The 26,886-nt window shown below is 55.6% G+C and overlaps 3 protein-coding genes across 5 annotated transcripts in view; all 3 read left to right on the top strand.

Moving 5' to 3' along the window:
• The window catches only part of TXNRD2 (thioredoxin reductase 2), a 47,710-nt gene extending 35,367 nt beyond the window's left edge, over window positions 1-12,343 (top strand). For all 3 annotated transcript variants that reach the window (XM_070400109.1, XM_070400108.1, XM_070400107.1), the window contains exons 12-18: window positions 2,896-3,032; window positions 6,078-6,173; window positions 6,606-6,698; window positions 8,331-8,402; window positions 8,571-8,668; window positions 10,893-11,101; window positions 12,043-12,343. In XM_070400109.1, coding sequence (XP_070256210.1) covers window positions 2,896-3,032; window positions 6,078-6,173; window positions 6,606-6,698; window positions 8,331-8,402; window positions 8,571-8,668; window positions 10,893-11,016 — 620 coding nt within the window. In that variant the 3' untranslated portion in view covers window positions 11,017-11,101; window positions 12,043-12,343. The remainder of the gene's footprint in view (window positions 1-2,895; window positions 3,033-6,077; window positions 6,174-6,605; window positions 6,699-8,330; window positions 8,403-8,570; window positions 8,669-10,892; window positions 11,102-12,042) is intronic.
• An 8,613-nt stretch (window positions 12,344-20,956) lies between these two features.
• On the top strand, window positions 20,957-26,121 carry RTL10 (retrotransposon Gag like 10). The gene is given in 7 exon segments (XM_070400154.1): window positions 20,957-20,992; window positions 24,914-25,360; window positions 25,362-25,410; window positions 25,413-25,532; window positions 25,535-25,684; window positions 25,687-25,859; window positions 25,861-26,121. Coding segments are annotated over 7 exon segments (1,236 nt in total).
• Window positions 22,287-26,886, top strand: part of GNB1L (G protein subunit beta 1 like) — a 50,541-nt gene continuing 45,941 nt past the window's right edge. The window contains exon 1 of the mRNA XM_070399443.1: window positions 22,287-22,328. The gene's annotated coding sequence lies outside the window, so the exon portion shown is untranslated. The remainder of the gene's footprint in view (window positions 22,329-26,886) is intronic.

The raw sequence follows: 26,886 nt of genomic DNA, 5'->3' as shown, positions 1-26,886 counted from the left end.
ACCCATTGTGGCCCTCGAGTCAGAATGTTTGCCCACCCCTGCCTTAGATTGTCAAACGAAAAAATGACAACAGTCAATATAACAGTAGACGTCCAGTGTGAGTGAGTCAAAATTATACCTATTTTTTTGGTCAGATTGGCAAAAAAGATATCTTTTGGTGTGCCACAGAATTTTAGTCATTAGTTTATGTGCGCCATGAGATGAAAAAGGTTGAAAAGTGCTGATGTATTAGAAGAAAAAGTATAAGTTTCAGTACAATCCGCAGTTTCAAGCATCCACTGGGGGTGTTGGAATGTATCACGTCCGTGAATAGGGGGGATATTGTATTTTCTTCAGACCTCAGATGTGGTTTGCTGGCATCTGCAAGGTGTGTAGTTACCATGGTTACCACGAGGTATGTGAGGAAATGCTCTTGGCCTCCTGTGACAGGCCAGGCAGCAGTGCAGGAGAGAGTTCGGGTACAGCGTGGTCAGCATCAGAGCAAGTGGGTCTGGGGCGCCAGCTTGCCCCAGCTCCCAGCAATCCGCAGGAAGCGGTGGGCATGGTGAGCTGCTGAATGCTGTGTTCCGCAGAACTGGGGGCCTGGGGAAGACCCAGTGGGCTGCGCTAGGAGCCCTCTGCCTGCAGGGACCCTCGGCCCACCCAGCCAACCCCCTCCAGTTCTGCCCATGGGGCCCAGCTCCTTCCTCACTGAGGCACAGCATGTTCCAGTCCCTTCCCAAATGCACGAGGGCTCCTGGGTGCCCCCTGGTTCCAAAAGACCAATCCCCCTTACTCGGGAGTCAGGTTTGGCCCCCCGAGGCCATCTTGTCCAGGGCAGGACACTGGCTGTGGTGGCATGTCCCTCTCTGCATTCTCACGGGTCTCCATTCATACCACTCTAGTGCCGTCAGAAGGGAGGGACCTCGGAGCCTCTTGTTGCCTATGTCTGGCCTGATTGGTGATGGGTGCCAGCCTGCCTGGCACCCGATTCCTGTGGCCAAGTGGAGTGAAGAGGCTGGAGCCGGCTCCCCATGAACTTGAGAAGCGCGGCTTAGCCAAGTCTCTGTTTTGACTTCCCGCTTCAAGAGAGCAGCTGGAGACGAGGTTTCCCTTTCACACGGCTTGGTCCTCCAGATGTTCAGATTGGCACCACCCGCTACCCGACCTCTTGTGTGTCTGAGCCACTGCAAGTTGTGGGAACTATGCCTTAGAAATCATTAATTTTTGTCATTAGGGGATCACCCTGAGCCTCTGGGGGCCATGAGCTGCTCACTACCCTCCAAGGGTCGGGCAGGAAGAGCTGCCTTTGCCACTTCCTGCTCAGTGAGGCCACATCGACTAGATGAGGGAAAAAGGGACCCGTGCTGACAGCTCCGCTGTGATGCCGCCCAGGCTGTAGCATGTGGAGCCTGGCAGGGAGGCAGCTGCGCCAGCACCCCGGGACCACTGTCCCCTGCTCCTCCTGGCCTCTGCACCCAAGAGCACGATTAACCAAGCTGGGGTTAATCATGACTGCACCAGGGGTGGGGGTGGTGTTCTCTGCCCCTTGGCCCAGGTCTTCTCTCAAAGCTGGGGCTGTCTGCTGGGCAGGTCATGACACACAGAAGTGGGGGAGCTGAGGTCGGCAGCAGGGAGCCGCTGCAAGAACCGCCTTCTAGCCCCCTAGAGGGGCCGTGGGGCCTGTCCTGAGACCCTGAGCAGCGTGTGAGTTTGTGCGTTCTCGCCACTTGCTCAGGGTTGGCTCCCCTTCCTGTGGCACCTGGGACACAAGGCCACAGCTTATCCACTCAAACAGTCGATGGCAAGATAGGAGCATAAAGTCCCCATGAAGTGCTGTCCTTGCCCCAATACGACCCGTCAGGAGGAGCATGGGGAGCCCTGGGGTCACAGAGAGTGGAAGGGGGTCACTCTACCCCGGGAAGAGCCATATGGGGACTCACGAGGCCATCGGCTCACCTGAGGCCCACAGATGGGCTCCATAGAGACCTGAGTGGAAAATGCACGTGCAGGACAGGAGCCCCAGCTTCTGTGAGGGGCCTGGGTGTATAGAGTCCGTGTCTTCCCCGGGGTGGGGGTGGGGGGGCGTGATGTCTTTAACAGCTGCATGGCCCTGTCACATCATGTCTGTGGCTGCTCTGCCATGTCCAGGGCACCCAGGCCTGGAGTGGGCCATGTCAGGATCCCGGCCCCTTCATGGCGGAGGGGTGTAGTGATCAGTCTCGATGCACATCGCCCTTGGTTATCACTGCTTCAAGACCTTTCTGTGGTAAGAACCAGGAACTTTATAGTCTAAAAAAAATGATGAATTTCAAATTTAACATTACGAGGTTTAAACTGTTCTCTGCAACACCCCAGATCTGTTTGCAGATTTACTTATTGTTAGGACATAACCCTTTGAGGATATTCAGTTAAAATGTTGGTTCCTTCAGTTCTTGATCAAAGCATCTTTCTATTGCTGTTACCAGCTTCATACACACCCAGGCCCCTTGGTTTCAGGTTATTTATAAGTCATAGGGATTTTTTTCCCATTTTAAATTTAAATTTATTTTTTAATATGTAATCATATATACAATTAAGAAAACAAAATTGTATCACAGGATGTGTTTAGAGAAATCCTATTCCTGTCTCTGTCCCTTCCCCCTGCTTCCTCCCTTTCTGAGGCCCACTGTTTCTACTGGTCCTGCCTCATCCTTCCATTGATTCTTTGTGCAAATGGAAGGGGTGTGTGTGTGTGTGTGTGTGTGTGTGTGTGTGTGTGTGTGTGGCCTGTGGGGCCAGGAGTCCCCTGACGATGTTTGTCTTTGATGTTTTACCAGTTCTAAAGTAGCTAAAGTGTTTCAAATAAACCAAGGGATCTTGGTCAGAACTGCTAAAGAAAACTGCGGTAAATAAACTGCCCTTTCTTTCCTTCAGGGCGAGTTCCAGAAACCAGAAATCTGAATTTGGAGAAGGCTGGAGTGAACACCAACCCTGAGAGTCAGAAGATCCTGGTTGATGCCCAGGAAGCCACCTCCATCCCCCATATCTATGCCATTGGAGACACAGCGGAGGTATGGCTAGTGCCCGATGCCTGACCCCGCCGCCCCCCACCCTGGCCACCTACCCTGGCCAGGTCTTGGGGAAACACATGGCTGACAGAGGCTCTGGGCCAAGTCCCAGGTGCCATTAGACTTGAGTTCTGGGAGGAATTGGGTATCAGCCTCTGCTCTCTCGAATGCTCTTCCTTGCCGTGGAGGGCAGGTGGGGACAGCTTACAAATGGCTTAGAGCACCATTAGCAGATTCCTATTAAAAAACCGCTGCGTCAGCTCTGAGGCAATGGCACCTGTTCACTGCAGTGGCCGCCTCAACCTCCCCGCAGGTGGGCAGAGGTGCAGGCGCTGGAAATGCTGCCATGTTGGCCCCAGAGCACTGGGTCTGACTCCTTGCCTCAGTTTACGCTCTGATCTCTGGGCGGGTCAGTGCTCTCCCTGGGCTGGTAGACGGGCAGGGCCTGAGGGCGCTGGAGTCTGACAGGGTGTGGACCCAGCCCCACTCAGGCCTGCCTGTTTCCTCCCCCGGAAAGGAGGGTGCACACCACCTGTGAGTCCCTGGTGGAAGCCCTGTCCCCTCACAGGCTCCTAGCAAGACCTACAGCTGGTCAGTTGTGGGGCCCTTGCTCCCCCAAAAGCCTCAGTTGCAGTCGGCCTGCCCCACACGTGTGCAGCACATATTGAGGAAGTGGCTCAGGAGAGTTCCTGGTCAAAGGGAACTGAGAGGGGCACCAGGCACCCGGACCCCAGCAGCCTCCTGGCCTTGAGACCTCCTGGCATCATTGACATGTATGTCAGTTTCCCAGGGATGCCATCACAAATCGCCGCAAACTGGGTGGCTTAGAACGATAGAAGCTGACTTTCTCTAATTCTGGAGGCTGGAGGTCTGAAGTCCCCGCCTCCGAAGCCTCTGGGGGAAGGACCTTCCTAGCATCTGATGGCCCAGACGGCCCAGGCTCGGAGCTGCAGCTCTGCAATCTCTGTCTCACGTGACCGTCTCCTCCAGGCAGCTGTGCTCTTGTTCGTCTCTTGGCAGGACCCTCTCATTGGATTTAGGGCCCACCCTAATCCAGTGTGACCTCATCTCCATCCTTACCTTAATCATATCTGCAAAGACCTTTGTTTCCCAATAAGGCCACATTCTGAGGTTCCAAGCAGAAGTGAATTGGGGGTGTGTGTGTGGCTATTAATCCCACAATGATATGCTAATTTACATTCATTCATCATATACTGACTGAGTGCCCACTGTTCTGGTACCAAGCACTTTTCTGGGTTCTGGGGCCACTGCAGGAACAGATAAAATCCCAGGCCTCAAAGAGGCAACATTCTGGTAGTGGTCACAGGTGACAAATAATTGAGTAAACTATTTCGGGTTTAGAAGATGCTTAGTTACTGGAGGTCAGGAGAGACCTAAGGGGGGGGCGGGGCGGGAACCTGGGCTGGAGAAGAGCTAGAAAAGGCACAGGGGAGCTGAATGAGGATGCTTGTGCCCAGGTACACCAGGGAACCCACTTTGGGAAATGCCTAGGGGTAGGGGAGCCAGTATCTAAGGTGAGTGGATCGCTAGGTGGGGCATCCTGGAGCTGAGAGGACACAGGTGGCAGTTGTCACTGATGCTATGGGACCATCCTTCCCTCAGCGTCACCTGCCAGCCTCAGCTGTGGTCATGATATTTGGGGGCCTTCGGGAGAGCTTGGACACATGGAGACAGGCCAGAGCAGGTACATGCAAGGTCAGGCCTTCCCATGGTTCCTGAAAGGCCAGTTTTCCCATCTGGCATGGGACTTCGGGGACAGCTCAGCTGGGGCTTGTGGCCAGAGCTCTGGTCAGTTCCCCTCCAGGTCACCTTTGACCATCTAATCATCCTATTGTGTGAACGGAAGTGAGTGGCTGTACATGTCCTCAAGTGTCCCGTGGACCCAGCCGGCATAGCCAGCAGCCATTGCTCAGTGTGATCTCTGAGGCCTGGAAGTGGCATTCGCTGCTGGTGTCCATCCTGTGAGCTGTGCCCTGAGATAGCATCATGGTCTTGGGAGAGAGCCCAATTTGAATAGGATGCGCTCTCTACGCACCCCGGGAGCTGAGTGAGTTAGAGTTCCATCCGCTGCAGGGCTTGTGCTAACACAGCAGAAACTAATATTTTAGACCAGCAGTCGCCAACCTTTCGGACCTCATGGACCACCAGTGGTCCGCAGACCACCGATTAGCGACCGCTGTTTTAGACCATGTGGCCAGGAACATGCGGCACACACAAGGCATTATTTATTCAGATATTAAATTCGCTTACTTGGAAAGGTCATTCTGAGCAGGCACAAGGGTTAACACCGCAATGGTCCGGGTTGGGGGGGAGCCATTGTTTAGTGTGATATTGTGCGCGTGCTCCTGGAGGTTTCCGCAACTAGCCAGGCTCGGTGGAATGCACAGCCTGCTCTCCCGAGTTATCTCTGTGGATCTCCATTCATTTCTGGAATGTCAAACAACATCTGCATTTCCTGCTGCTGCAGAGGTGATTGGCAGCCTGTCCCAGGCCTACCCGTGCAGGAACGCTGGGGGCTGTGTCCCCCCGCCCCCCCCCCCCCCCCCACAGGACACACACTAGGACAGAGGGGTCCCCAGCAGAGCGGTGTTTGCATTTGGGGTTTGTAATGGGCTGTGATGAGCTGTGTCAGGAGCACACAGAATGCTTCCAGGGCCCCATTTAGCCAGAATCCAGTTCACTGAATGAGTGGCAGCAGGATCTCTTTTGAGCTTTGTTGTGGGCTCAGCTCTGCAAGGTCACTGACATGAAGAAGGGGTGCAGGTAGAAGCCACAAGGGAGCCTGGCAGGCTCATTAGCAGCTCACCGCTCTGTTGGGGAAGGTGTGACCACCCAGAGCAGCACACAGGGAGTGAAGAGAGAACCACAGACCTGCGGAGGGCCTGCTGTCCCACTGCAGAGGCTCAGCAGCAAACAGCGTTTGGGAGTTTCTGAAAGGGAGACACCTCGCTAGGAAGGTGGAGGGCGATGCACAGACGCCCTTACAAGACGTGCCGAACTAACCGCACACTTCTCCTTCCTCGTCAGGGGCGGCCTGAGCTGACACCCACAGCTATCATGGCAGGGAGGCTCCTGGCCCAGAGGCTCTGCGGCCAGTCCTCAGACCTGATGGACTATGACAATGTGAGTGCTCACTGCTCTTCACAGGCTAGCTTCAGCCTGGAGTGTGCATGTCTATATGTGGGGTGCATGTATGTGCACGTCTGTGTATGTGCATGTGGGTGTGTGGTGTGAGCACATGCACGTCTATGTGTGTATATGCCTGTGCATTTTGTGCATGTCTGTGCATATGTGCATGCATATGGGTGTATATGTACACATGTGCGTGTGTGTGCGTGTGTGTGTGTGTGTACATCAGTGGGTGGGTGCATGTCAGTGCGTGTGTGTGTGTGTGTGTGTGTGTGTGCATAGATGTGTGAAGTTTAGCTCTGTGAGTAGGGCCCAGGAATAAGTGAGTGAGTCTTCCCACTGCTTGTGGCCTGCCGGCCAGCATGTCTGATGACTTGGCCCGGTGAGAATCTTCAATCTTGGGTCCCTAAGAGTGTGTCTTTCCAGGTCCCCACCACAGTGTTCACCCCGCTGGAATATGGCTGTGTGGGGCTGTCCGAGGAGGCGGCTGTGGCACGCCACGGAAAGGAGCACGTGGAGGTAAGTCAGGGCCCCGAGCAGAAGGGGCTGCCACAACGTGACACCTGTGTGACACTCGTGCCCTCTGACACCCCCTCCCTGAGAGGCCCAGCCGGCGAGCAGGAGTGCTGGCTTTCCTGCATCCCAGGACTGCATCTTTACAGGGCAGGAGCAGGACGGGGCATGGGGCCCAGAGCCATGACTGTGAGGCTGTGAGGTGGCTGGAAGGGACATGTGAATGGGAGAGTTAGAGGGTGGCCTTAAGAGCTTTTGGGGTATGGCCACCTCACAGGGGCACATGTCTCCCTAGACCTGGAAAGTCTTCTCTTGCACTCTGACCTCCAACCCTGGTCCCCTATTCTCCTGTCCCAGCCTGGCCCTGCCCCCAGGTACCTCGACTTCCTGCAACTCCCCAACTCCCCTGTGGTTCCTGCAGTCTGTGACCCCTCACCCCACCCAGCCCCATGCCAGCTTCTGCCTCTGCTCCTCTTCCAAGACCCTCCTAGTTCCCGCAGGCCCCTGACAGCCCAGACTCGGCCTCCATCCCAGAGGCAGGGCTTTCAGCAGACAAGGCTGCTTCTGGGGTCTGCTCTGACAGGCCAGCTGTGCCTGGGGGTGCACAGCGCATGCCCAGGCAGCCTAGCAGGATGTGGAGAGACTTTGGATGCTGGAAGCCTTCAGTGTGGCTTCCTCTTGCTGCAGCAGCCTGCAGGCGGACCGATTAGAAACCAGACCCCATGTGGTCACCACAGCAGGGCTTGGTGCCCTCTGGGAATAAGCCACTGGACTCCAGGGCCTGCCCCTTGCCCCAGTGCCCCAGTCCCCTCCATCAACAGGCCAGGCTTGACAGGCCGGCCTTCCCCTCAGCACTTTATTTGCTATTTTTGTTTGATTCATCGCAAGTACACTGGGACATATGTTCATGGCATTTTATAATGTTGTTTTATGTTTCACAATGTTGAATGGCCAAATACCCTTTGTTTGTTTTTTTTACAATTCTGTCTTAGTTAGAACAATATTCTCTGAAGCTCCATTAATTAATAATGGCTGTGCAACACATGTGAGGGCCCTGCTCATTTTTTACTCGGCCGCAGCCCTGAACGCGCTGTCGGTCCCTTCTCGGGTGCTGAAAACCTTTGTCCGACAGCTCCGGTGTGGGCTGGGGGCCCCCTGCGCCTGCCCCCTCCTCCCTGCTCAGTGAGGGCCCACCAAGCCCCAGGGTGCCTGAGGGAGGCCAGATGGCCACCCGCTAACCCGCTCCTGTCTCCCACTGCCTGTCACCCGGTCACTCTGCAGCGTCCGCTCAGACTGCACTCCTGGGCGGTTCCCATGCCCTGTGCTGAGCTTTGGGCTCAGTGACCAGTCACAGCGGGTGGCGCTAACCTGGCGCCTGCTCTGCTGCTGTGGTTCATGGGGATCTCGGCCTGAATGGGCGAGGCCTGCCCTGCAGGGTGGCTCTGGCCATTGACTGCCTGTGCGTGGGAGAGAGGGGTGCTCTTCAAGGCCAGCCAGCGATGTCCTGGCCCCAGACCACAACCAAGTGGGTGATCCCGAGTCCCTGCTGTGTTCACACAGCCTGTCAGAGCTGGGAAATGTCCAGGGGGCTTGGTTGGCTGCAGCCACTGACTGCAGGAATCGGTATCTTGTCGCCAGGTTTATCACGCCTACTATAAACCACTCGAGTTCACAGTGGCTGAACGGGACGCGTCCCAGTGTTACATAAAGGTGCGTGTCCTCAGGGTCAGGTTGGGGCATACCAGGGGGTGAGAGAGAGGGAAAGAGTGGGCCCCGGGGGTGGGGGAGCCCCCCATGGCCACACATACACTGGGGGGTGGTCCACATGCAGCCCGGGTCCCACCTCCAGCAGATGGCAGCTGGCAATGTGGCTTTCAGATGGTGTGCCTGCAGAAGCCCCCAAAGCCGGTGCTGGGCCTGCACTTCCTGGGCCCCAACGCAGGTGAAGTTACTCAAGGATTTGCTCTGGGGATCAAGTAAGTCCGGAAGAATGCGGCTGTTACTCGATGCTCAGACGGTGTCCCTCCGACTGTTGGCAGCACTACAGTGAACGTCCGCTGCGTTGACGTCGCTTTTATGTAGTGTTGTCTGTGTTTTCAGCACAACGTCTGCTCAGATGGGGCAGGTTCAGCCAGACAAGAGGCAGCTTTCTTCTCCAGCCAAACCCTGTGAAGCCGGCCACACTGAGTGTGCATGGCCAGTGTCGGGAGCAAGAGGAGAGCATCCTGTCCTTGGCTGGCCCTGGGGGGGGAGGGGGGTTACTCTTTGGGTCTTCTCTAACTCAGAAGGCACCCAGGTGGTCATGAGCAAGGTCTCAGCCTCAGGTGTCCTGTGGGCACCAGCCCCCCTGGGCAGGCACTCGTCTGCTGGAGCCCCAGCCATTATCTGGATCTTGGGCACAGGCTGTGCACTGTGGGGCCCCTGCCTGGAGCCTTTGCTGATGGAGGTTCTGGGTATGAGGGGGTTGTCTAGGGCAGTGAGGAGGTTGGGCGACTGGGTGTGGGCCTGCCAGAGGTGGGGGGAGGAGGGGCGAGGGGCTGGACTCATAAAGGAAGACACGTGCTTCCGGATCCCCATGGACGCTTGGGGTGTTTGGAGGTTCCAGGAGCAGGGTCGATGCCCAGAAAACCTGATGATGGAGGGCTGCAAAGGCGAGGGTCTAGTCCAGACGTCCCAGGGACACCTCAGCCTCCCCATGGGCAGCATGGGCCCTCAGGTGGGGCACCCGTCACAGGGCTGCGAGCCTCAGGCCCTCCATTGTCCTCCTAGCCCTTCCCACACATGTCCAGGTGATCACTGGGTTGTGGGTTCAGGTTCTCCCTGGAGGGGAAGGGGAGCTGGGCCTTGGAGGAGAGGAGGGTGGGCAGGGCTGGGCCCAGGACTGGACTAACATCCTTGGAACATGTGTCTGTGGTCCTTAATCACGGGATTCATCTTACATAGAGTGACCATTGGAAGGAGGCCCATGAGCCTGGTACAAGGCTCTACTGAGCCTTGCCAGAGCCCATTGTGGGGAGGGCAGCCCACCCTGGGTACAAGGAGAACAGCTGAGGATGCCCCCTGGAACCCAGCCCACTGACCTGTGTGAGTGCTGGCAGGCTGGCTTCCACAGCTCCAGCCCAGATCTCTGGCCGCTGGACCGAGGAGAGCCACGGCTCTTCCACGAAGCCGTCTCCGTGCTCCGGCATGTGGATGCTTTTGCCAGGACTCACTCAGCTGGAACAATTTCTGGAGACTCTTTAAAATGCGGCAGCCTTTTCAATAATGCTGCAGCTGCAAAGGGCTGATTTCTTTCCTATGCAAAGAACTCTTAGAAATCAACAGTAGTAATTACAGGACGAATCCAATAGACCGAGAACATGAATAGGCAATTCAGAGGAAAAGAACATAAAAATAAGTGGAGAGCTGATGTGTCTCGATCAGGATTTTAAAATGTGATTGAAACACCAAGAAACCCCAGATCCTTTTCCAGCGTCCGCACAGCGGAGACGCTGAAGCTTTGAGCAGGTCAGTGGAGCGATGGAGTGACGTTCCCGTCAGTCGGGAGGAAGGCCCTCTGTCCACATGTGAAATGAACGCACTGGTCATTCGTGGCAGAACTCTTCCCACCAGATAGCCATTCTGGCACGCATGTGCACAGACGTAAGAAGAGCTGTGCGATGGGTGTGCCCTGTGGGGTGCCCACACACAACGTGCCAAAGAGTGCACAGTGCGTGGGGAGCATGCAGGCGGCACTTGCGTGTTAAGTGCCGGGTGCCGAGCGGAAGAGCGAGCTGGGAGGGGAGCTGGGAGCTGGCAGGTCCAGGCCGCGGTAGTAAAAAGTGGGCTCAGGCAGACTGAGGAAGTGGGCCCACAGCAGGACCGGCTGGAGCCACAGCCCAAGTACATTCATGTCTGGTGGGCTGGGAGCGGCAGGGGGCCAGGCTGGAGCAAGTGAGGGAGGCTCAGGTGGGAGGCGGGCTTGAGGCGGACCCGCTTGGCCACTGCAGGCATTTTCTTGGAGGGAGATGGGATGGGTCCAACAGGTGTTGGCGGGTGTTTCTGGCTGCTGGCTGGAGGACAAAGGGTGGGGGCCAGGGTTGGGAGGGGGTGAGAAGACCAAGACTTCTGAGGTGCCCTCCTGTGTGCCACCTTCCCGGGGACAGGGTAACATGAACACGTCTCCCTGCACAGCCTCACTGCCCCTCCCCCTGCGTGTAGGTGTGGGGCCTCCTACGCGCAGGTGATGCAGACAGTGGGCATCCACCCGACCTGCGCCGAGGAGGTGACCAAACTGCGGATCTCCAAGCGCTCAGGCTTGGACCCCACCGTGACTGGCTGCTGAGGTTAAGCTGCCATCCCTGCCAAGCCCAGGGCACACGGCACACCTGCTGCCCCCACAGCCAGGCCCTTCGGGGCTTTGGATCCAGGTACGTGTGGGGCGGGCTCCAAGTAAGGGTAGAGCCGTGACGGAAGGGCGAAGGGTGCATGGCAGGCTGTACCTGCTGTGTCACCTCACAGGGGAGCCCTGGGCCCAGGCCATAGTAACCAAGGAAACAAGGTGGGAAAGGAGGCCACTGAGGGCCCCACCCTCCCCAGGGTGCCCCAGACCCTGGCCTGGCTGCCACTGCTCCCTCAGGCAGGAAGTGCCTTGAGGCTGGGTTCGCACCCATCTCAGGTGGCCTGTGCCAGGTGGGACACTGGGTGTGGAAAGTGCCCCCAGGCTGAGCTCAGTGGGCCGCTGGGTGGGAGGAGCGGGCCTCCCTCTCCGGTCCTGCTCCCTGCAGAGCAGCACCCGCTCGTTTCTCTCTCGCCCAGAAGGTGGAGATGCTGCCTTGCGCACAGCTGCTGCCGCACAGCTGCTTCTGCTAGAGCTTCGCAAAGCCAGGCGGGGCCGGCAGCGGCCGGAAGCCTCTGGCTGTCTTTGCTGCCTCCAACCCTCTTCTGAGGAGGAAGACATTAGCGAGACCCTCCCTGACCCCTGCCTAAGGGCCGCCTGTGGTCAGAGCCTTTCATCTCTCAGTCCCAACATCCTCCAGCCTCAGCCTGAGGGGCCGTGCAGTGGCTGAGGGTCCCATGGGCAGTGGCTCAGGGCCTCTCCAGGGGCACCTGCTCCACCAGGGTGCCCCGGTCAGGGCTGCCTTGATACAGACAAACACAGGGAACCTGAGGAAACTCTTACCTGGTGTCACACCTGAAAGATGATAAAAATTTTATCATCGCAAAGTATTTTTCACAGAACAGGGCTCCCTGTGACTCATCCCAGGGTAGATGTGCCCTGAGAGGGTCCCTGCGTGTGGGCACGAGAGTGGTGGCCACGGGTATGCGGGGATGGTGTGGCCATCTCATGCTGACCCCCCATCTTTGGCAGGACACTGAAGGCCCAGCCCAGGCGACCCTCCGCCCTGCCTGGAGAGCCCCAGCCTGGAGAGCCCTGGAGGTATCTGGCGTGGGCGGCGTGTCTGGATGGACTGCCCGTGTGCCCTGCAGGGATGGCTCCCGTGGGACATCAGCCCCCACACCTGCCCTGTTGCCCCTCCTGCTCGGGCCCGCCCTGCCAGGCCCCCGATGCCAGATGATGACGACCTGCGCAGAAACCCACCCCGTGGGCTGCCCACGTCTGAGCCCCCCTGGTATTTCTGGAGTGCAAATAAAGAGGGTGTTTTCCTGAAGTATGCCCTGCCTGTGGTGCCCCTGATGTGCCCCCACCAGCCTGTCGCACACCCCCCCCATTACCTCCCTTCATCATTTGGGAACTGCTTCCAGATTGTTCTGCGACAGGAGCTGGGTAGCATCCCTGTGTTCCCAGCATCAGTGCCTTGGATGACCCCGACCCTTCCTCCCAGCATAGATCTTGGGGAACCCCTCCCGGGACCCTCTGTGCTCACAGGTACTCTGAGCTCCCGGTAGGTGAGCATCCTGCCAGCGGTATGACCCAGCGACAGGAGTGGGCAGCGGTTGGAGGCTTTCTGTCCCCTGAATGTCAGGCACCTCATTAGTTTTCATGGTGGCCTCCAAGTCAGCTTGTGTGCTGTGCTCCAGCTAATCCTGCACATTGAGGCTTGATGGTGCCTGTCAGTCACCACAGAGAGATAGGCTGACAACGCCGGGCAGGGCCTGGCATTGTGCTGGGGCTTTAGTGGCGGTTAATCTCATGTCTTTCTTAAGAAAACATCACTTAGTCTGCCGGCCCGGGAGCCTTGGATGGGACCCTGCTTGTCAGCAAACAAAGGAATGTCTTTGCACCTTAATGGGCCTACGGGAGCCTCAGCTCTGTGTGAAGCGTGTGCAGGAGCTCTCAGACGCCCAATTAAGATGCCAAGTGCTGGGCTGGGCCGAGCCCTCCCGACAAGTGCAGCGCGAGATCAGCCGTGTCCCATTTAACGCACGGCTGGCGGCGCGCCCCATGCTGGATCCTGCGAGGGCCGCCTCTCCACGGGGAGGAGGTGTGCCCCTGTCGTGGAGGCAAAGGCGAGGTCTGCAGAGGTCAGCTAACACGGCTGCCAGGGCAGCAGGAGGGGCCCTTCTAGGCAGGGGCTTCAGATTCCTTGAGCCGGATCGGTCTCTGCCTCGGGGCAAATGAGGAACCTGAAATGGCCTTGTTGCTTTTTGTGATGATGGAAATGATGCTGCCTGAGTGGGAGCCCTCGTGCACACTGGGCACCTCTCTGGGGTGAGGGTCAGGATTGCCCATCACTGGCTGCCAGGGTGCTCCCACGTGCCCAGCCCCCGGTGTTTTCTCTGCACGCCCCTTTCCACAGGACCAACCGTGCTCCGGTGCACCTGCCGTGTCTGTAATGCCCACTCCGTGCTGTGTCTGGCCTGTGCCATCACCTAGCGTGGTCGGCAAACTCATCAGTCAACAGAGTCAAATATCAAGAGTACAACGATTGAAATTTCTTTTGAGAGCCAAATTTTTTAAACTTAAACTATATAGGTAGGTACATTGTTATTAACTTAACTAGGGTATTCCTAAGACTTAGGAAGAGCCACACTCAAGGGGCCAAAGAGCCGCATGTGGCTCGCGAGCCGCAGTTTGCCGACCATGGACCTAGGATTGAGCAATGCACCCATGGTGCCGGGCACCGCCACCCTCACTGTCCAGTCCTGTGGGGCTCGGGACAGCTTGTGGGGGTGCTGCCTGTGTGGCCCTGAAGCTCCGTAGGCCTGCTGGCTCCCCTGCATGGGGGGGTCACGTCTTTTTGGTAAATGGTGGGCAGAGGCCCGGCCCACCTGAAAGCCTGCCACAAAGGGCCTGGCCTCGGCCTCGGCCACCGCCATCACCAGAGCCACCTTTGAGCCACGTGCTGTGTCAGTATGCAGTTGCTGCCATGGTGCCCAGGAACCTGGACTCCCACATGTACACACTTTTCTGTGGGGCCTGGGGACCAGATTCTGGGGTCCCAGCTGGGCAGGGTGTTCTGACAGCTGCTTCCCTGAGTCAGGGCTCACTGCACGTGGGTCTCAATAAGAGCACTGAGCAGTGTCATCTGTCTTACATGCCGCTTGGCTCCAGGCTCACAGCATGGCCCGAGGCCCCTCTCTAGGCCCACTCCTACCCTGTCCCCTCCTCCTAGGATGAGGGAGGGGCCAGAGCGCCACGGGCCAGGTGCTCTCCACCTGGCCTGAGGGCCGCCTTCCCGCCGCCTTTGCATGTTTTTATGGTGCAATGAAAATATGATTTTAATTCCTCGGATTGTTTGGTGTAACCTACAATTACCCTGGGTGATTCCTGCACACTTCTGCTTATGGCTCAGATTGCACAACCACACGGGAGGGAGAGGGGCTGCGCTCAGGGGCCAAGCCACCCCCTCCTGGCCTAAACTCTTAGCTGGGAAGCTGGGTAAGGCACCTCCAGCAGCCCACCACTCCTCTTCCTTTTCTAGCCGCTGAGGTGCTGTCCCCTACGGTTCCATGGCCCCTCAGGAGGCAGGTATACAGAAGAGGGTGACCAGCAGTTTTTGAGGGCTGGATGGAAACTGAAATAGGCAAGGCAAGGGAGGGGTGGGCCTTGCCGGAGGAGGGGACTGACTGCAGGGGTGCAGAAGGGGACATCAGCCCAGGGGAGGTGGCCACGATGCTTGGCTGCGGTCCCCTCCAAACCACAGGCCGCTGGTGTCTTCCCAGCATCTCACAGCCCGGCCAAGGCCCCCAGCTTTTCTCAGCAGTAGCGGGGAACACCCGCCCCCATGCGTGCTTCAGCCATGCTTTAACATGGCGGGGAGGCCTGGCTGAGGGTGTGCCCACCTTGCTGAGCCAAGGGCCCTTGCAGGCAGAGTTGCCCCATGAGAAACAGGTCCGCATCAGGCGGTGCCTGTGGTTCAGGATGTCTGTGCCTGCAGCTTTAGGTTCGAGCTAGCCCCCGAGGACCCTGGGGTGGCTTGTCCCATAGCATCTCAGCTACACACCTCACTTCACCTAGCCAGGCAGCAGCTTGGAGCCCCAGCCTTCTCCACAGCCTGACGCAGGCCTGAGCCCCTCACCTACCACTCTCCACTGGGTGCAGAGCTGCTGCAGTGAGAGTGACCCAGGACCCTGCAAGAGGGGACCCCGAGTCAGCCAGACAGGGCCTGTGCCGTCTTGAGAAACCCATCGCTTCTAGGCCACATCACTGAGCCCCCATGACTCTGTTCAGGCCCCAGATGCTCAGGCCACCCTGGTGAGGGGGCTCCTTGCATGGCCTCAGTGCCCTGTACTCACATCACTCACTGGAAGTGCACACATTGGTGTCTGCCTCTTATAAGTATATCAGGGTCCAGGCCAGGGCACTCAGGGGTGGCCACCAGGAGTCACTCCTGCCTCCCCGAGTTGTTCACAACCGACTGGGAGCCACTTCCCCTCCATTCCCATCCCAGGGGTCCCCACTAGGCAGGCAGGGCTGAGTGACTGTAGGAGTGATGCCCCAGGGAGGGGACAGGGTGGACGGGGGTTAGGGCCTATCTTACAGATGCTGCTTCCTGTTCCACATGCACTTGATCACGGGATGGCCAGGGCCCAACCTTCAGACCTGGAAGTAACGTCTGCGGGAGGACAGTCCAGGGCACTCCCCTGCAGAACTGCTCTGAGCAGGCCTGACCTGCTGCCTGCTCTGCTCTGTGCCCATTCCTCCCCCATCTGCCACCCCAGCTTCCAGTAGTCTCGTGGATTTCTTGTACCGCCACTGTGGACCCCAGGAGCCCTGCACATGCTGGTCCTTGGCCAAGCACCTGTGCCTGCAAGGCCAGCAAAGAGGCCACTGAGTGGGCCCCATGGGGCCCAGCAAAGCATCTTAGAGCTGAGCTCACCTAATCCCAGCCCCAACATGCTATGGTGCTCGGGTTTCCCTAATCCCGAAACCCAAACCAGGGCCTGCAGCCTTCCCAGGGCCGTCTGAGTGGGCAGCAAGAAGACCCCCTCCCATGTGCCTGTTCTGTTTAGAGCTGACCCCCACCAGGACAGGACAGGGAGTTGGGCACCCACAGGATGAAGATCCAACCTGATGAGCCCCAGTGAGCTCAGGAAACAGCTGAGCCCTCGGCTCCTGGCTGGTCCAGGCAGGAAATTCAAAGCCGGTGGCGACAGCAGAAATGACGGGCAAGGCAGGCCCACCTCAAGCCTGCGAGGTCCTGGCCTCTAGGGTTTCATGGGACAGTGATCTGGCCATGAAATTAAGCTTTTTTCCCCTAATAAAACCGGGATCTTTTTGGCTTATAACCGATGATCAAATAACACCCAAGGCTTGGGAATAAAGTGGAACCATAACCAAGAGACCATGTGACCTTGTTATGTACCAGCTGGGGGTCAGGAGCCAGCTGGGCCCAGCTCCCTGCTCTGACCACTGACCACTGACCCAGCCAAGGCTCCCAGGGGACTGGGCACGAGGCACATGTATGTGAACACAGCATGGGGCACCCACTGGCTCCCTTTTTATAGTCCCATTAGAGAGACACGCAGGTGTGTTGTGTGAGAACAGTTCATGGCACCCAGTGGTCTTAAGCATCTTTGAAGAATTTTCATACCCACCATTTCCCCAGAGCAGATGCAATTAGCTCCTGAACTACCAGGGTCGAGATAGGAGACAGAATGTGAGATCAAAGCAACATACGAATGTGGTGTGTGTGGTTTTTGTTTTTGTTTTATTTTTTTGGGGGGGGGGGGGACTCCCACTTGATGAGTGAGAAACCGATGCCCAGACTCCCCAGAAGTCCCCGTGGGGCACAGTGTGCAGCCACACCGCCTCCTTGCCCACCAAGGCCTCAGTGCCAGGCCTCTGCCTGTGGGAGAGGCTGATGGCAGACAAGACCTCCAAAGGGCTTAGTGACTCCTTGTTCAGCCCATGGTGGCTGGAATCGGCGGGTGATTGTAATAATAAAGTCCTAACAATGCGCAGAGGTTGGGTTTCCATGGCTGGGGGAGTGTTTGATTTTCAAAGTCTTTGGGAGAAGGTGTATAAATGGAGTATGTGGTTCACATCAGCCCACTCCTTGCAAGTCAGAGTCCCATCCAGCACCTTACATCTCTCAAAAGGTGTGTTACCCGTCAGCTCCCTGGTGCCTGAGCACATCAGGGCGGGAGGCTGCACCAGGAGGCCCAGGCACAGCGTGAATGAGTATTGCCTTCGCCAGCTCAGACAAGCTCTGACCCCCACCCACCCACCGAGGGCTGCTGAGAGGACCTGCTGCCTGAAGAACTTCCTACAGCAGTTCTTACAGTGAGAGCCCTTTGATGAGGAATCACCACAGCTGTCATTTATCTGAAAATGTCTTCATTTTTACCTCATTTAAAAATATTTTTACTGTACATAGATTTCTTAGTTGGCTTTTCTTTTTTAAAAAAAAATTTGTATTGATTTAGAGAGGAAAGGAGAGGGAGAGAGAGAGAAACATCAATGATGAGAGAGAATGATTGATTGGAACCATTGATTGGATGCCCCACACTGGGGATCAAGCCTGCAACCCCAGCATGTGCCCTGACTGGGAATCACTGTGACCTCCTGGTTCATAGTTGACGCTCAACCACGGAGCAATGCTGGCTAGGCACTTTTCTTTTTTGCACCTAAATTTTGTTTCATTGCTTCTGATCTATGTTTCTTTTTTTCTAATGTGAAGTCAGACATATGCAATGTGTCCTTATTTCTCTGGCTGCTTTCAAGGTTTTCTCTTTATCTTTGGTTTTCAAGAGTTTGACTATGACATGCCTAGGTGTGTTTTCTTCATGCTTAATACTGCTTGGGATTTGGTGAAATTCTTGGATCTTTAAGTTGATCCAAAATTCAAGAACTTTTATGTCATTATTTCTTCAAAATATTTTTTCTGCCCCATTCTCTCTCTTTTCTTCAGAGGCACCATTTTATTAGACTTTCTAATATGGTTTCTCGGGTTCACATTACCTGTAGCTTTACTCTCATATTCTTTTGATTGGATAATTATTTTTAAATGTGTCTTCAAGTTCCTTGACCCTTTCTTCTGCCATCTCCAATTTGCACTTAAGATCAGTTAAAGTCCACCCAGTTACCTTTACATTTGTTGTTGTATTTTTTGGCTCTAGAATTTTCATTTGGTTGTCTTTTACAGTTTCCATTTCTCTGCTTAAATTCCCTCTGTTCATTCATTATGACCACTTTTTCTTTTGAGTACTTAAACATATTTATAGCTGTTACAGAGCCTACAACTATTAAAAAGACAATAAGGCAATATTATGAACAAATTTAATTCAATACATTTGGCAGATTCCTTTACTTTTACAAGAAGAAGTAGAAAATATGAATAGCTTTACATCTCTTAAAGGAATTAAGTTCTTTATTAAAAGTATCCCATAAAGAAGACTCCAAGCCCATGTTTTCACTGATGAATTTTAGCAAACACTTAAGGAAGAAATAATGCCACCCCTACACCAGTTATTTCAGACAGTAGAGGAGAAAAAACACTTCCCAAGTCAGTTTATCAGGCCAGTATTACCTTGATATCAAAGGAAGATAAAGATGTTACAGGAAAAGAAAATAACAAACCAATATCCCTTAAGTAGGTAGACCAAGGTCCTTAACAAAATGTGAGTGCTCGAACCTAGCCATACATGCAAAGAATTCATTATGGCCAAGTGGGATTTATCCCAGGAATGCAAGTGGTTTACGTTCAACATTCAATCCTTGTAATTTGTCACATTAACAGAATGAACAAAAATATTGTGATCATGGCAGAGATGGAGTAAAAGCATTTGACCAAATTCAACACCCATTTATAAAAAAACAAAACTTCTGCAAACTAGGACTCAAAGGAAACTCCCTTAACTGAATAAAAAGGCATTTATGAAAAACATTGATAGCTAACACCAAACTTCAGAGTGAAAGATAAAACACTCCTAACATTTGGAATAGGTCAAGGATGCCTACTCCTACCACTTTTCTGAAAGTTTTGACCACTGCAACAGGCCAAAAAAAAAGACATACTAGCTATGTGTATGTACATATATAATAATAAAAGCGTAATATGCTAATTAGACCAGACGTCCTTCTGGACAAAGCTAGGGCTGTGAGGGAAGCCCGGGTCCCGGGTGCCTGCTGGCAGCTGGAGAGAAGCCTGGGTCCCGGGTGCCATAGGGAAGCTGGTGTCGGCAGCCAAGGGAAGGAAGGCCTACTCTTGCACGAATTTTGTGCATCGGGCCTTTAGTATATACATATATATGTATGTATACATATTCTATATAGATATACAAATGTTATATATATAAAAGGAAGAAGGACAATTGTCTTTATTTGTAGATGGTTGTGTATATAGAAAAGCTTAAGCAATCTATAAAACAACTACTAGAAATACTAAGTGAATTTAGCAAGAGCATAAGATAAAATGTCAATTCTATTTTTATATACTAGCAAAGAACAACTGGAAAATAAAAATATTTTAAATACTATTTACAATAGTATCTAAACCCTTAAAATGTTTAGAGATAAATTCAACAAAATCAATTTTTAAAAATCTTAATAAAAAAAGCAGAAGAGAACAAATGATTGTGAGGGTTTGGAGAAATTAGAAACTGCATTGCTGGTGGGATGCAGCTGCTGTGGAAAAGTTTGGTAGTTCCTCAAAAAGTTAAATGTAGGGTTACCATATGATTCAGCAATTCCACTTCTGTGTATATACCTAAAAAAAGTGAAAGCAGGTACTCAGATATTTGTACATCCATGTTCATAACATCATTAGTCACAGTAGCCAAAAGATGGAAGCAACCCAAGTGTCCATTAACAGATAGGTGGATAAACAAAATGTATCTATATATATAAAAGCCCAAGTGACCAATTGACTGGTCAACTGGTCACTATGACACGCACTGATCACCAGGGGGCAGACACTCAATGCAAGAGCTGCCCCCTGGTAGCACGCTCCCATAGCCAACCTCCTACAGCTGGCCAACCTCCCATGGTCCCTCTCCTCCCAGCTGGCCCCCCAATCGGCCCTGATGGGGGCAGGGACAGCTGGCCAACTTCCCCCGGTCCCTCCCCCAGCCGGCCGCCCACCCCCCCATCAGCCCCGATCTCAAGCCAGGCCGAGGGACCTCACCTGTACATGAATTCGTGCACCGAGACTCTCGTGTACACATAATGGAATATTATTCAGCCTTAAAAAGACACAAAATTCTGATAGATGCTACAACATGGATGAACCTTTAAAACTATTCTAGCCCTGGCCAGAGTGGTTCAGTTGGTTGAAGCATCATCCCATACACTGAAAGATCGTGGGTTCAATTCCCCATCAGAGCACATACCTAGGTTGCAGGTTCAATCCCTGGTTGGGGAGTGTACCAGTATGTGAGGCAACCAATCAATGTGTCTCTCTCACACCGATCTCTCTCTCTCTCTCTCTCTCTCTCTCAAGTCAATAAACAAATTCTCAGGTGAGGATTAAAAGCAACACTATTCTAAGTGAAATGACAATGTGTGATTCCACTTATTCAAGGTACCTAGAATAGGCAAGCTAATATAGACAAGTAGAATAGCGGTTACTAGGGGCTGCAGAAAGAGATGATGTTGAGGAGTTAAGTGTTTAATGGGGGCAGAGTTTCTGTTTGGGGTGATGAAGTTCTAGAGCTGGTTAGCGGTGAAGGGCTGCACAACAATGTGAATGTAATTAGTGCCACTGAGCCTACAAATGGTTACAATGTTAAATACCATGTGTTACATATTTTACCACAATTTAAAATATATATATATATATATTTAGATGGCCTGAGTTGGGGAAAACGCAATTTGGACCTAAACAGTTGTTTTCTGATGGCCTGGCCCGGCTGAATTAGTCTTTTACCCAAGCCTGCGGATGGGCCGAGTTGGCCTTAGCTGCCTGGTGCCTGAGGTAAGCATTGTCGGAAACTCCCCCTCTCCTTGGAGGCAGGAAGTTTAAATTATCAGGTCAATTAGGAAAGATACAACCGAAAAATACAAGTTTCATTCACGCTTCAAGGAGGCGTTTCCTGGCCGGGTGCCACTTTTATTATTTTTGGCGGAGGCTGCTGAAAGCCCCACAGACCGGGCGAAGGTACAATGTGATCTTTGATTTGCGTTTCAAAGATCAAAGAGAGTGAGTCTGGGTGTCAATGCAGATAACGTTTCAGAGAGCCTTTCATGAAAGGAGTCACTAGACCAGGGCAGAAAGGGAGCTGATGTGTTACGTGTGTTCGCCTTGAGAAAAATCATTTTCCAGTGCATTCGGCGGTCCGTGGCCCCAGGAACCCCTGGCCTGCATCCAGGTCCTTGGCCCACGGGACCTTAGGTCCTTGCGCTGGGGGCGGGCACCTTCTCCCACCTCTGGTCTAGGCACCGTGAGGGGGCGGGGGAGGCATGGGCTGTGCCCGCGAGGAGCCCCCAGGCCCGTCCTCCACCGGCTTTTCCCGTGTCCCTGGGTGCTGACTGGCACGCCACTCCGGGGCTGCCTTGGCAGCCTGCCCTCATTGTCCTCTGCGGGGCCGGCCTCGGCTGGGGAAGAGCAGCATAAACCCACCAACCATGAGAAACCCACAGGCCTCGCCTGCCAGCCCGCAGGTGGAGGGTCCTTGGGGCCGAGCTGCCCGCCCTCTCGCTCTGCGGCCGGAGGTCTGCAGGACCAGGCCCTTTAAACTCGGGGTACGGGATGGCGAGAGGGGCTTTGCAGAGGAGCGCTGCGGCCCCTCTTCGCCCAAACCCGCCCAGATGCCCGCAGCCCCGAGTGCCCCGCTGACTCGAGGCGGTAAACCCGGGCTCCGGCGGCATCAACAACGGCGTCTCTGAGGGAGCCAGGGGGGCGCCGCGGCCCCACCCGCTAGAGCTACTCCGTCCTCATCTCCAGTGTTCCCCGCCCGCCTGGGCGGCACCACCGCGTAGCCCCGCCCACTCCGGCCGCTCCGCGCCTGCGCACGCCGCCCTGTGTGCTCTCGTGGCACTTGGCGCGGCGCAGGGCTGAGCGCGATCCCATCAGCCCTCGCGCCGCGCTGCCGCGCTGCTGCGCTGACGGGACCTGGGAGCGTCCGCGCGGCCGCGACCCCAGGGCGCACGGCGCAGGCGCGGCCCGGTCGGGCGGCCGGCGTAGGGTGGGCCGAGCGCCGGTGCGGCGACGTACGGGAGGCCGTGCGCACGCAGTGGGTGTGGCTGCACAGCGCGGTGGGGCCCTGAGGCTCTCACTGCTCCGACTTGGAGTCACTATCTTCGGCTCTAGGGTCAGTGGGGCGGTGAGAACCCGGGCGCCCGGCAGTGGGATTGCGCCCTCCGTCCCTTCCCCAATCCCCGTCCTCGGAGACGCCCTCGGAGTCCCCGCACTGGGTGCCGGCGGGCCTCAGTTTGTCAATCCGCGCCGGGGCCGAGGGGGCGTCTGCCATGGTTTTCGGGTGGTTCCCGCCGTCTGCGTCCCCAGAGGTAGTCCCGCGCCTCGCCTCACGGCGGCCGATCTTGTTCTCCACTTTCTAGGTGACACTGGGACTCTCGCCCTCGGAGGGAGACGCGTTCGCAAGGTCTCTGGCTGCAGATTCGTGGACCCTTTCCGTGGGCGCCTGGCGTAGCCGTAGGTGGGTCGGATTCCTATTGTGGGGGAGCTTGTGAGCTCAGTCCCCGCGCTTTCCGGCATGGCGATTGCAGGAGGGGTGGGGCAGTGGTCTGCCCTGAAGTGGAGGCACTTGCTATGGGGCTTTGGGCATGTTATTCTACTCTTGGGGGCCCGGGGTCTCCCCGGAGTAGAGAACGTTCCAGCGTCCCAGGTGCTGGCTCTGACTTTATGGGAGGCGAGTGCACGTGAGCCGCGGCACCTGCTCCTGGATAGAGAGCGCTGTCCGGTCCAGGAGAAGGGCCCCGGTGCCTCAGTGCCAGGCACGGTGAGGATAGAAACGAGAGAGACCAACCGATTGGTAGGTGTGGGAGAGCCAGGGTTCCTGCTCCAGTCAGGCCCAGGCGTAGGAAGGCTCAGGCCCATGCAGGGCTGGCTGCAGAGGTGCTTTCCTCCTGAGGTTGCAGAGGGCACACAGGAATAATGATGAGTTGGGAGGGGTGACAGCTAGGGTTCCAAGTGGGGACGGGAGGTCCGAACTGGGAGAAAGGGAGCGCATTGGCTCCTGGGCATGGGATGTGGTCTCCGTGGGCGACCTGGCACCTGACCTCAGGTGGGTGATAGAAGCTGCGATGTGGTTATTGCGTTTCAGAGCTCGGTGAGGGACTGGACTCGATGAGTGTGCTGCCTCTGTGTGCTGCTCCTTGGGCCACTGCAGGCCCTCGAATATTCTTTCCTTGTTTTAGGAAGGGAAGGGCTTTTAGGTGGAAGACCACCCCCAGGGGGTAGGGAATATACCTAAGAGGTTCTGTAATGCTTGGGTGGCAGAGGTAGGTGCTGGTGGCCCTGGCAGCTTGGAGTGCTGCAGGCCACCCTGGGAGGTTCTGGGCAGAGAGACCAATAGAGCTGTGCCTTCCTGGAGGAACTCGCTCTGATGGGGGCCAGGTAAACACATAGGAAACTGCACACGAAGGGGTGTGCAGGCCGCGGTGCCCTAGGTGCGGAGCACTGGGATGTGAGTGGAGGGGTTGTTGGGAAAACCGCACAAGGAGGGGTGAAGCAGAGAGTGCTGCAGAGGCCATGAGCGGACCTCCCTTTGCAGAGACTGGGGAGGTGGCTATGTTAGGCGAGGCCGTGTGAGAGCCCTGGGGGAGGGCTCCTTGCCGTGGAAAAGAACTGTGCCTGCTGATGGTTACAGCCTCCTTTCCCTGAATACTCAGGGTTGATGCTCACTGCTCTCCAGGCCCTTTGCAGGAGTAACTTTAGGGAGGTGAGAGAAGGTGCAGCAAGTGGGATTCAACTTGAACATCAGATGCTGGGTTTTCTACAGGGAAAGGAGTGCAGGGAGGTGGCCTTCAGGGTCAGGGTGGCATTGCCCGTCGGCTGTACTCTGAGTGGTGAAGTGAGTCTGGAAAGCCTAGGGCCTAGAGACAGAACAGCAAGGCCCGGGGCTTCTGTCACACACGCAGGTACCATGCTCCTGATGCTGTGACCTAAGACCATCGTATGACCGTCTATGCCACAAGTTAGTGTTAGTGCTTGGGGCGGCCAGAAGACTCCTAAGCAGATTGTAAAGTGTAGTTCGTAATTGGTGTGATGAAGTTGATGGTTAAGTGTTTGGTCTCTACAGCCAGGTTCAGCTGCCTCTGCCACTTACTGCTTGGTGTGTGGCTGCAGACAAGTGACTTCACTCGCCACTCTGCCTCGGGGACCGTAATAGCACCAAGCTTACGAGAGGGTCAGGGTGTGGGGTGGTGGATAGAGCACTTAGTAAAAGGTTGCTATTGTCATTCTCCGGAAATTCCCTGATAGCCAGGCTGTTCAAGGAAGCCCAGGGGGTTCTGATCTGGCCCCTTTCCTTCTGGTACTGACAGCATCTGCCATCACATCTCGCCCTTGAAATGTCACAGGTGGCCTTGGCCAGCCTTCTTGGACATCCCAGGCCCTCCTTCCATTCCAAACTCCTGGTGGGTTACCTAGGGTTGGCCTGCTTGTTGCCTCCTCTTGCAGCCCCTTGGTAATGGTTGGGCCTAGTTTCTGCTCTTCCCCACCTTGTTTTTGGACAGAATGTCTTGGATGGTGACCTGTGTTTGACAGTCCTATGAGCTCTTCTCAGCTTCCCTGACCCTCAGCCCTTGCCCAGAACACCTGGGTTTACCACACCCTTCTCTAGCCCATCTCTGTCCTGTGTGTCTCTTCTGACCACAACCGCCCCCCCCCCCCCTTCCTGTGCCATCTCCTCTCCTTTCCCCTTCTTTCTAGTAGTTGGTGCAGCAGCCTCCCTCCACTCCCAGCATTCCTTGTGGCTTGCACCGGTGGCAGGGTCCTTGCGGTCCCATCTGGGCTGCAGCCAATTATCCAACGTACACCCCTTGGCAAGAGATTGACTGGGCCTCTCCTGGGGCTGCGTATGCCCCCCTAGTGGATCCCTGGATTGAGTGACCCTGCTGTGGGCACCCTGTGTGTATGTGCACGGCCTTGGAGCAGAAGAGCACAGTGAGTTGTGAAGCCACAGAAAAGGGTTACCTCACTGTGCACATGCCCGACCCACGACCCCTCAGGGTGGACTTCCACTGGGTGCCAGGCTCAGACCCAGGCACCTTTGATGGCTCCCCATGGCTGCTGCACCGCTTTTTGGCACAGCTGGGCGATTGCATGTCTTTCCACTTTGAGCACTGCCAGGACAACCTCAGCCAAGTCTGCGAGGTCCTCGGGGCGCCTGACAGACCCAGCTTGGGCGTGGGCAGCCCCCTACCTTGACGGGTATCCCTGCCTGATGACGATGAGCTCTTTTGCCAGGATCCTGAGGAGGTTACTCAAAACCTGAACAGCTTTGCTGAGGGCCATGCTTTGCTGAGGACCATGCTACAGCCCTGCCCCTTGTCCCCACCTCAAACCAGCCACCAGTGGCCCCGCAGCTGCCTGTGGTGAGGCTGTACTTAGCTAGGTTCTAGGAGGCCCTGGCACTCAACATGGGTGCTACCCTCAGGCCTGTCCCAGACAGTCTGGCCACCCCTGCTACTTCTAGTTCTGACTCTGAATTAAAAATGCTCTGCCTGAGCAGCAGCTGGCCAAGGAGAGCAGCCCTGGGCCCACTGAGCCCCCTGCCTTGTCCACTTCTGCGTGTAGCACCAATCCTGGTCTGGTGGGGCCAGCCTCCCAGCCAACAGAGATGGCCCCCAAACCTGTCCTTGTGTTTTCAGAATCTGCCTAAGCCCCCTGCCCAGCATCCAGATCCAGCTCACCCAGGGGGGCCGAAACCCCAGAAGACAGGGGAGGTAGGTGGCCCACAAGGGGCGGTGGAGACCCCAGCAGAGCCACCTTTTTCTCCTGCTCTCCACCCTGCAGCCCTGGATTCTAAACAGGTCCCAGGCAGGTGCAGCAGTGCTCCTCGTGATGAAGTGGCCTATGTAGCCAAGGAATCCCGCAGCCCCCCCCCCCCCGCCCCAGGACCGAGTGGCATTGCCAGATGACTCTAGATGTAGTGCTGCCAGGTGTGGCGCTGTCCACTTGCCCCATTGCTGGGCAGGAGGTGTACTTGTTTGGACTCTGCCTTTGTCCTCCCCCTCCCCCATCACAGCAGACCGCTGGTCTCTGCCCTTGCTCCTCATTCTCTGACTTCCCCGATGCCACAGAGGCGGCTTCCTGCTGAGCTCTGCATCCCCACACCTGCCCTTGGAGTGCCATCTCACCTGGGTTTGTTCCCACTAGTTGGACAGAGCTCTATAGATCAGTTCTCATCATATATTTGCACTGTCTTTGTAACCCGCCCCCCCCCTTCCCCGCCCCCCGCCCCCCCCCACACATACACAGAACCCCCTTCAGTGCTGGCCGCAACTGGACTGGGTTTGCCATGCCAGCCTTTTGGGGATTTGGTCCCTGTGTGGTCTTTGCTTTGCCCCCCACCCCTATCTCTGTTTCCCGTGACCTGTGCTCTGGGCTGGAATTTAAGGAAGGTTGCATGAAGGAGGTGGCCACTTTCATTGTTGAGTGTGAGTCAGATGGTGTCTTGGTAGAGAAAGATGCTTTTCTGTGGGGTTAGCAGCAGCCCTGCTCAGCTGGGAAGGCTCCAATACAGGAAGGTAGAATGCAAGCTACCTTTCAGTCTCAGCTCTGTTCCAGGCATTTTCTTCGGTGTTAACATTCTAGTCACCTGGTTTTCTTCCATTTTCCTATCTCAGTGCCTTTGCCCCCGATGCCCTTCCACTTTCTGCTCTTCAACAGTCATTGCCTTTTGC

Source organism: Myotis yumanensis, unplaced genomic scaffold (genome assembly GCF_028538775.1).
Source record: "Myotis yumanensis isolate MYYU_CA2020_CCGP unplaced genomic scaffold, mMyoYum1.0.hap1 SCAF_19, whole genome shotgun sequence".
Lineage (NCBI taxonomy): Eukaryota > Metazoa > Chordata > Mammalia > Chiroptera > Vespertilionidae > Myotis > Myotis yumanensis.
Note: the sequence above shows the minus strand (reverse complement) of the source record. Positions and strands in the feature narration are given on the sequence as shown.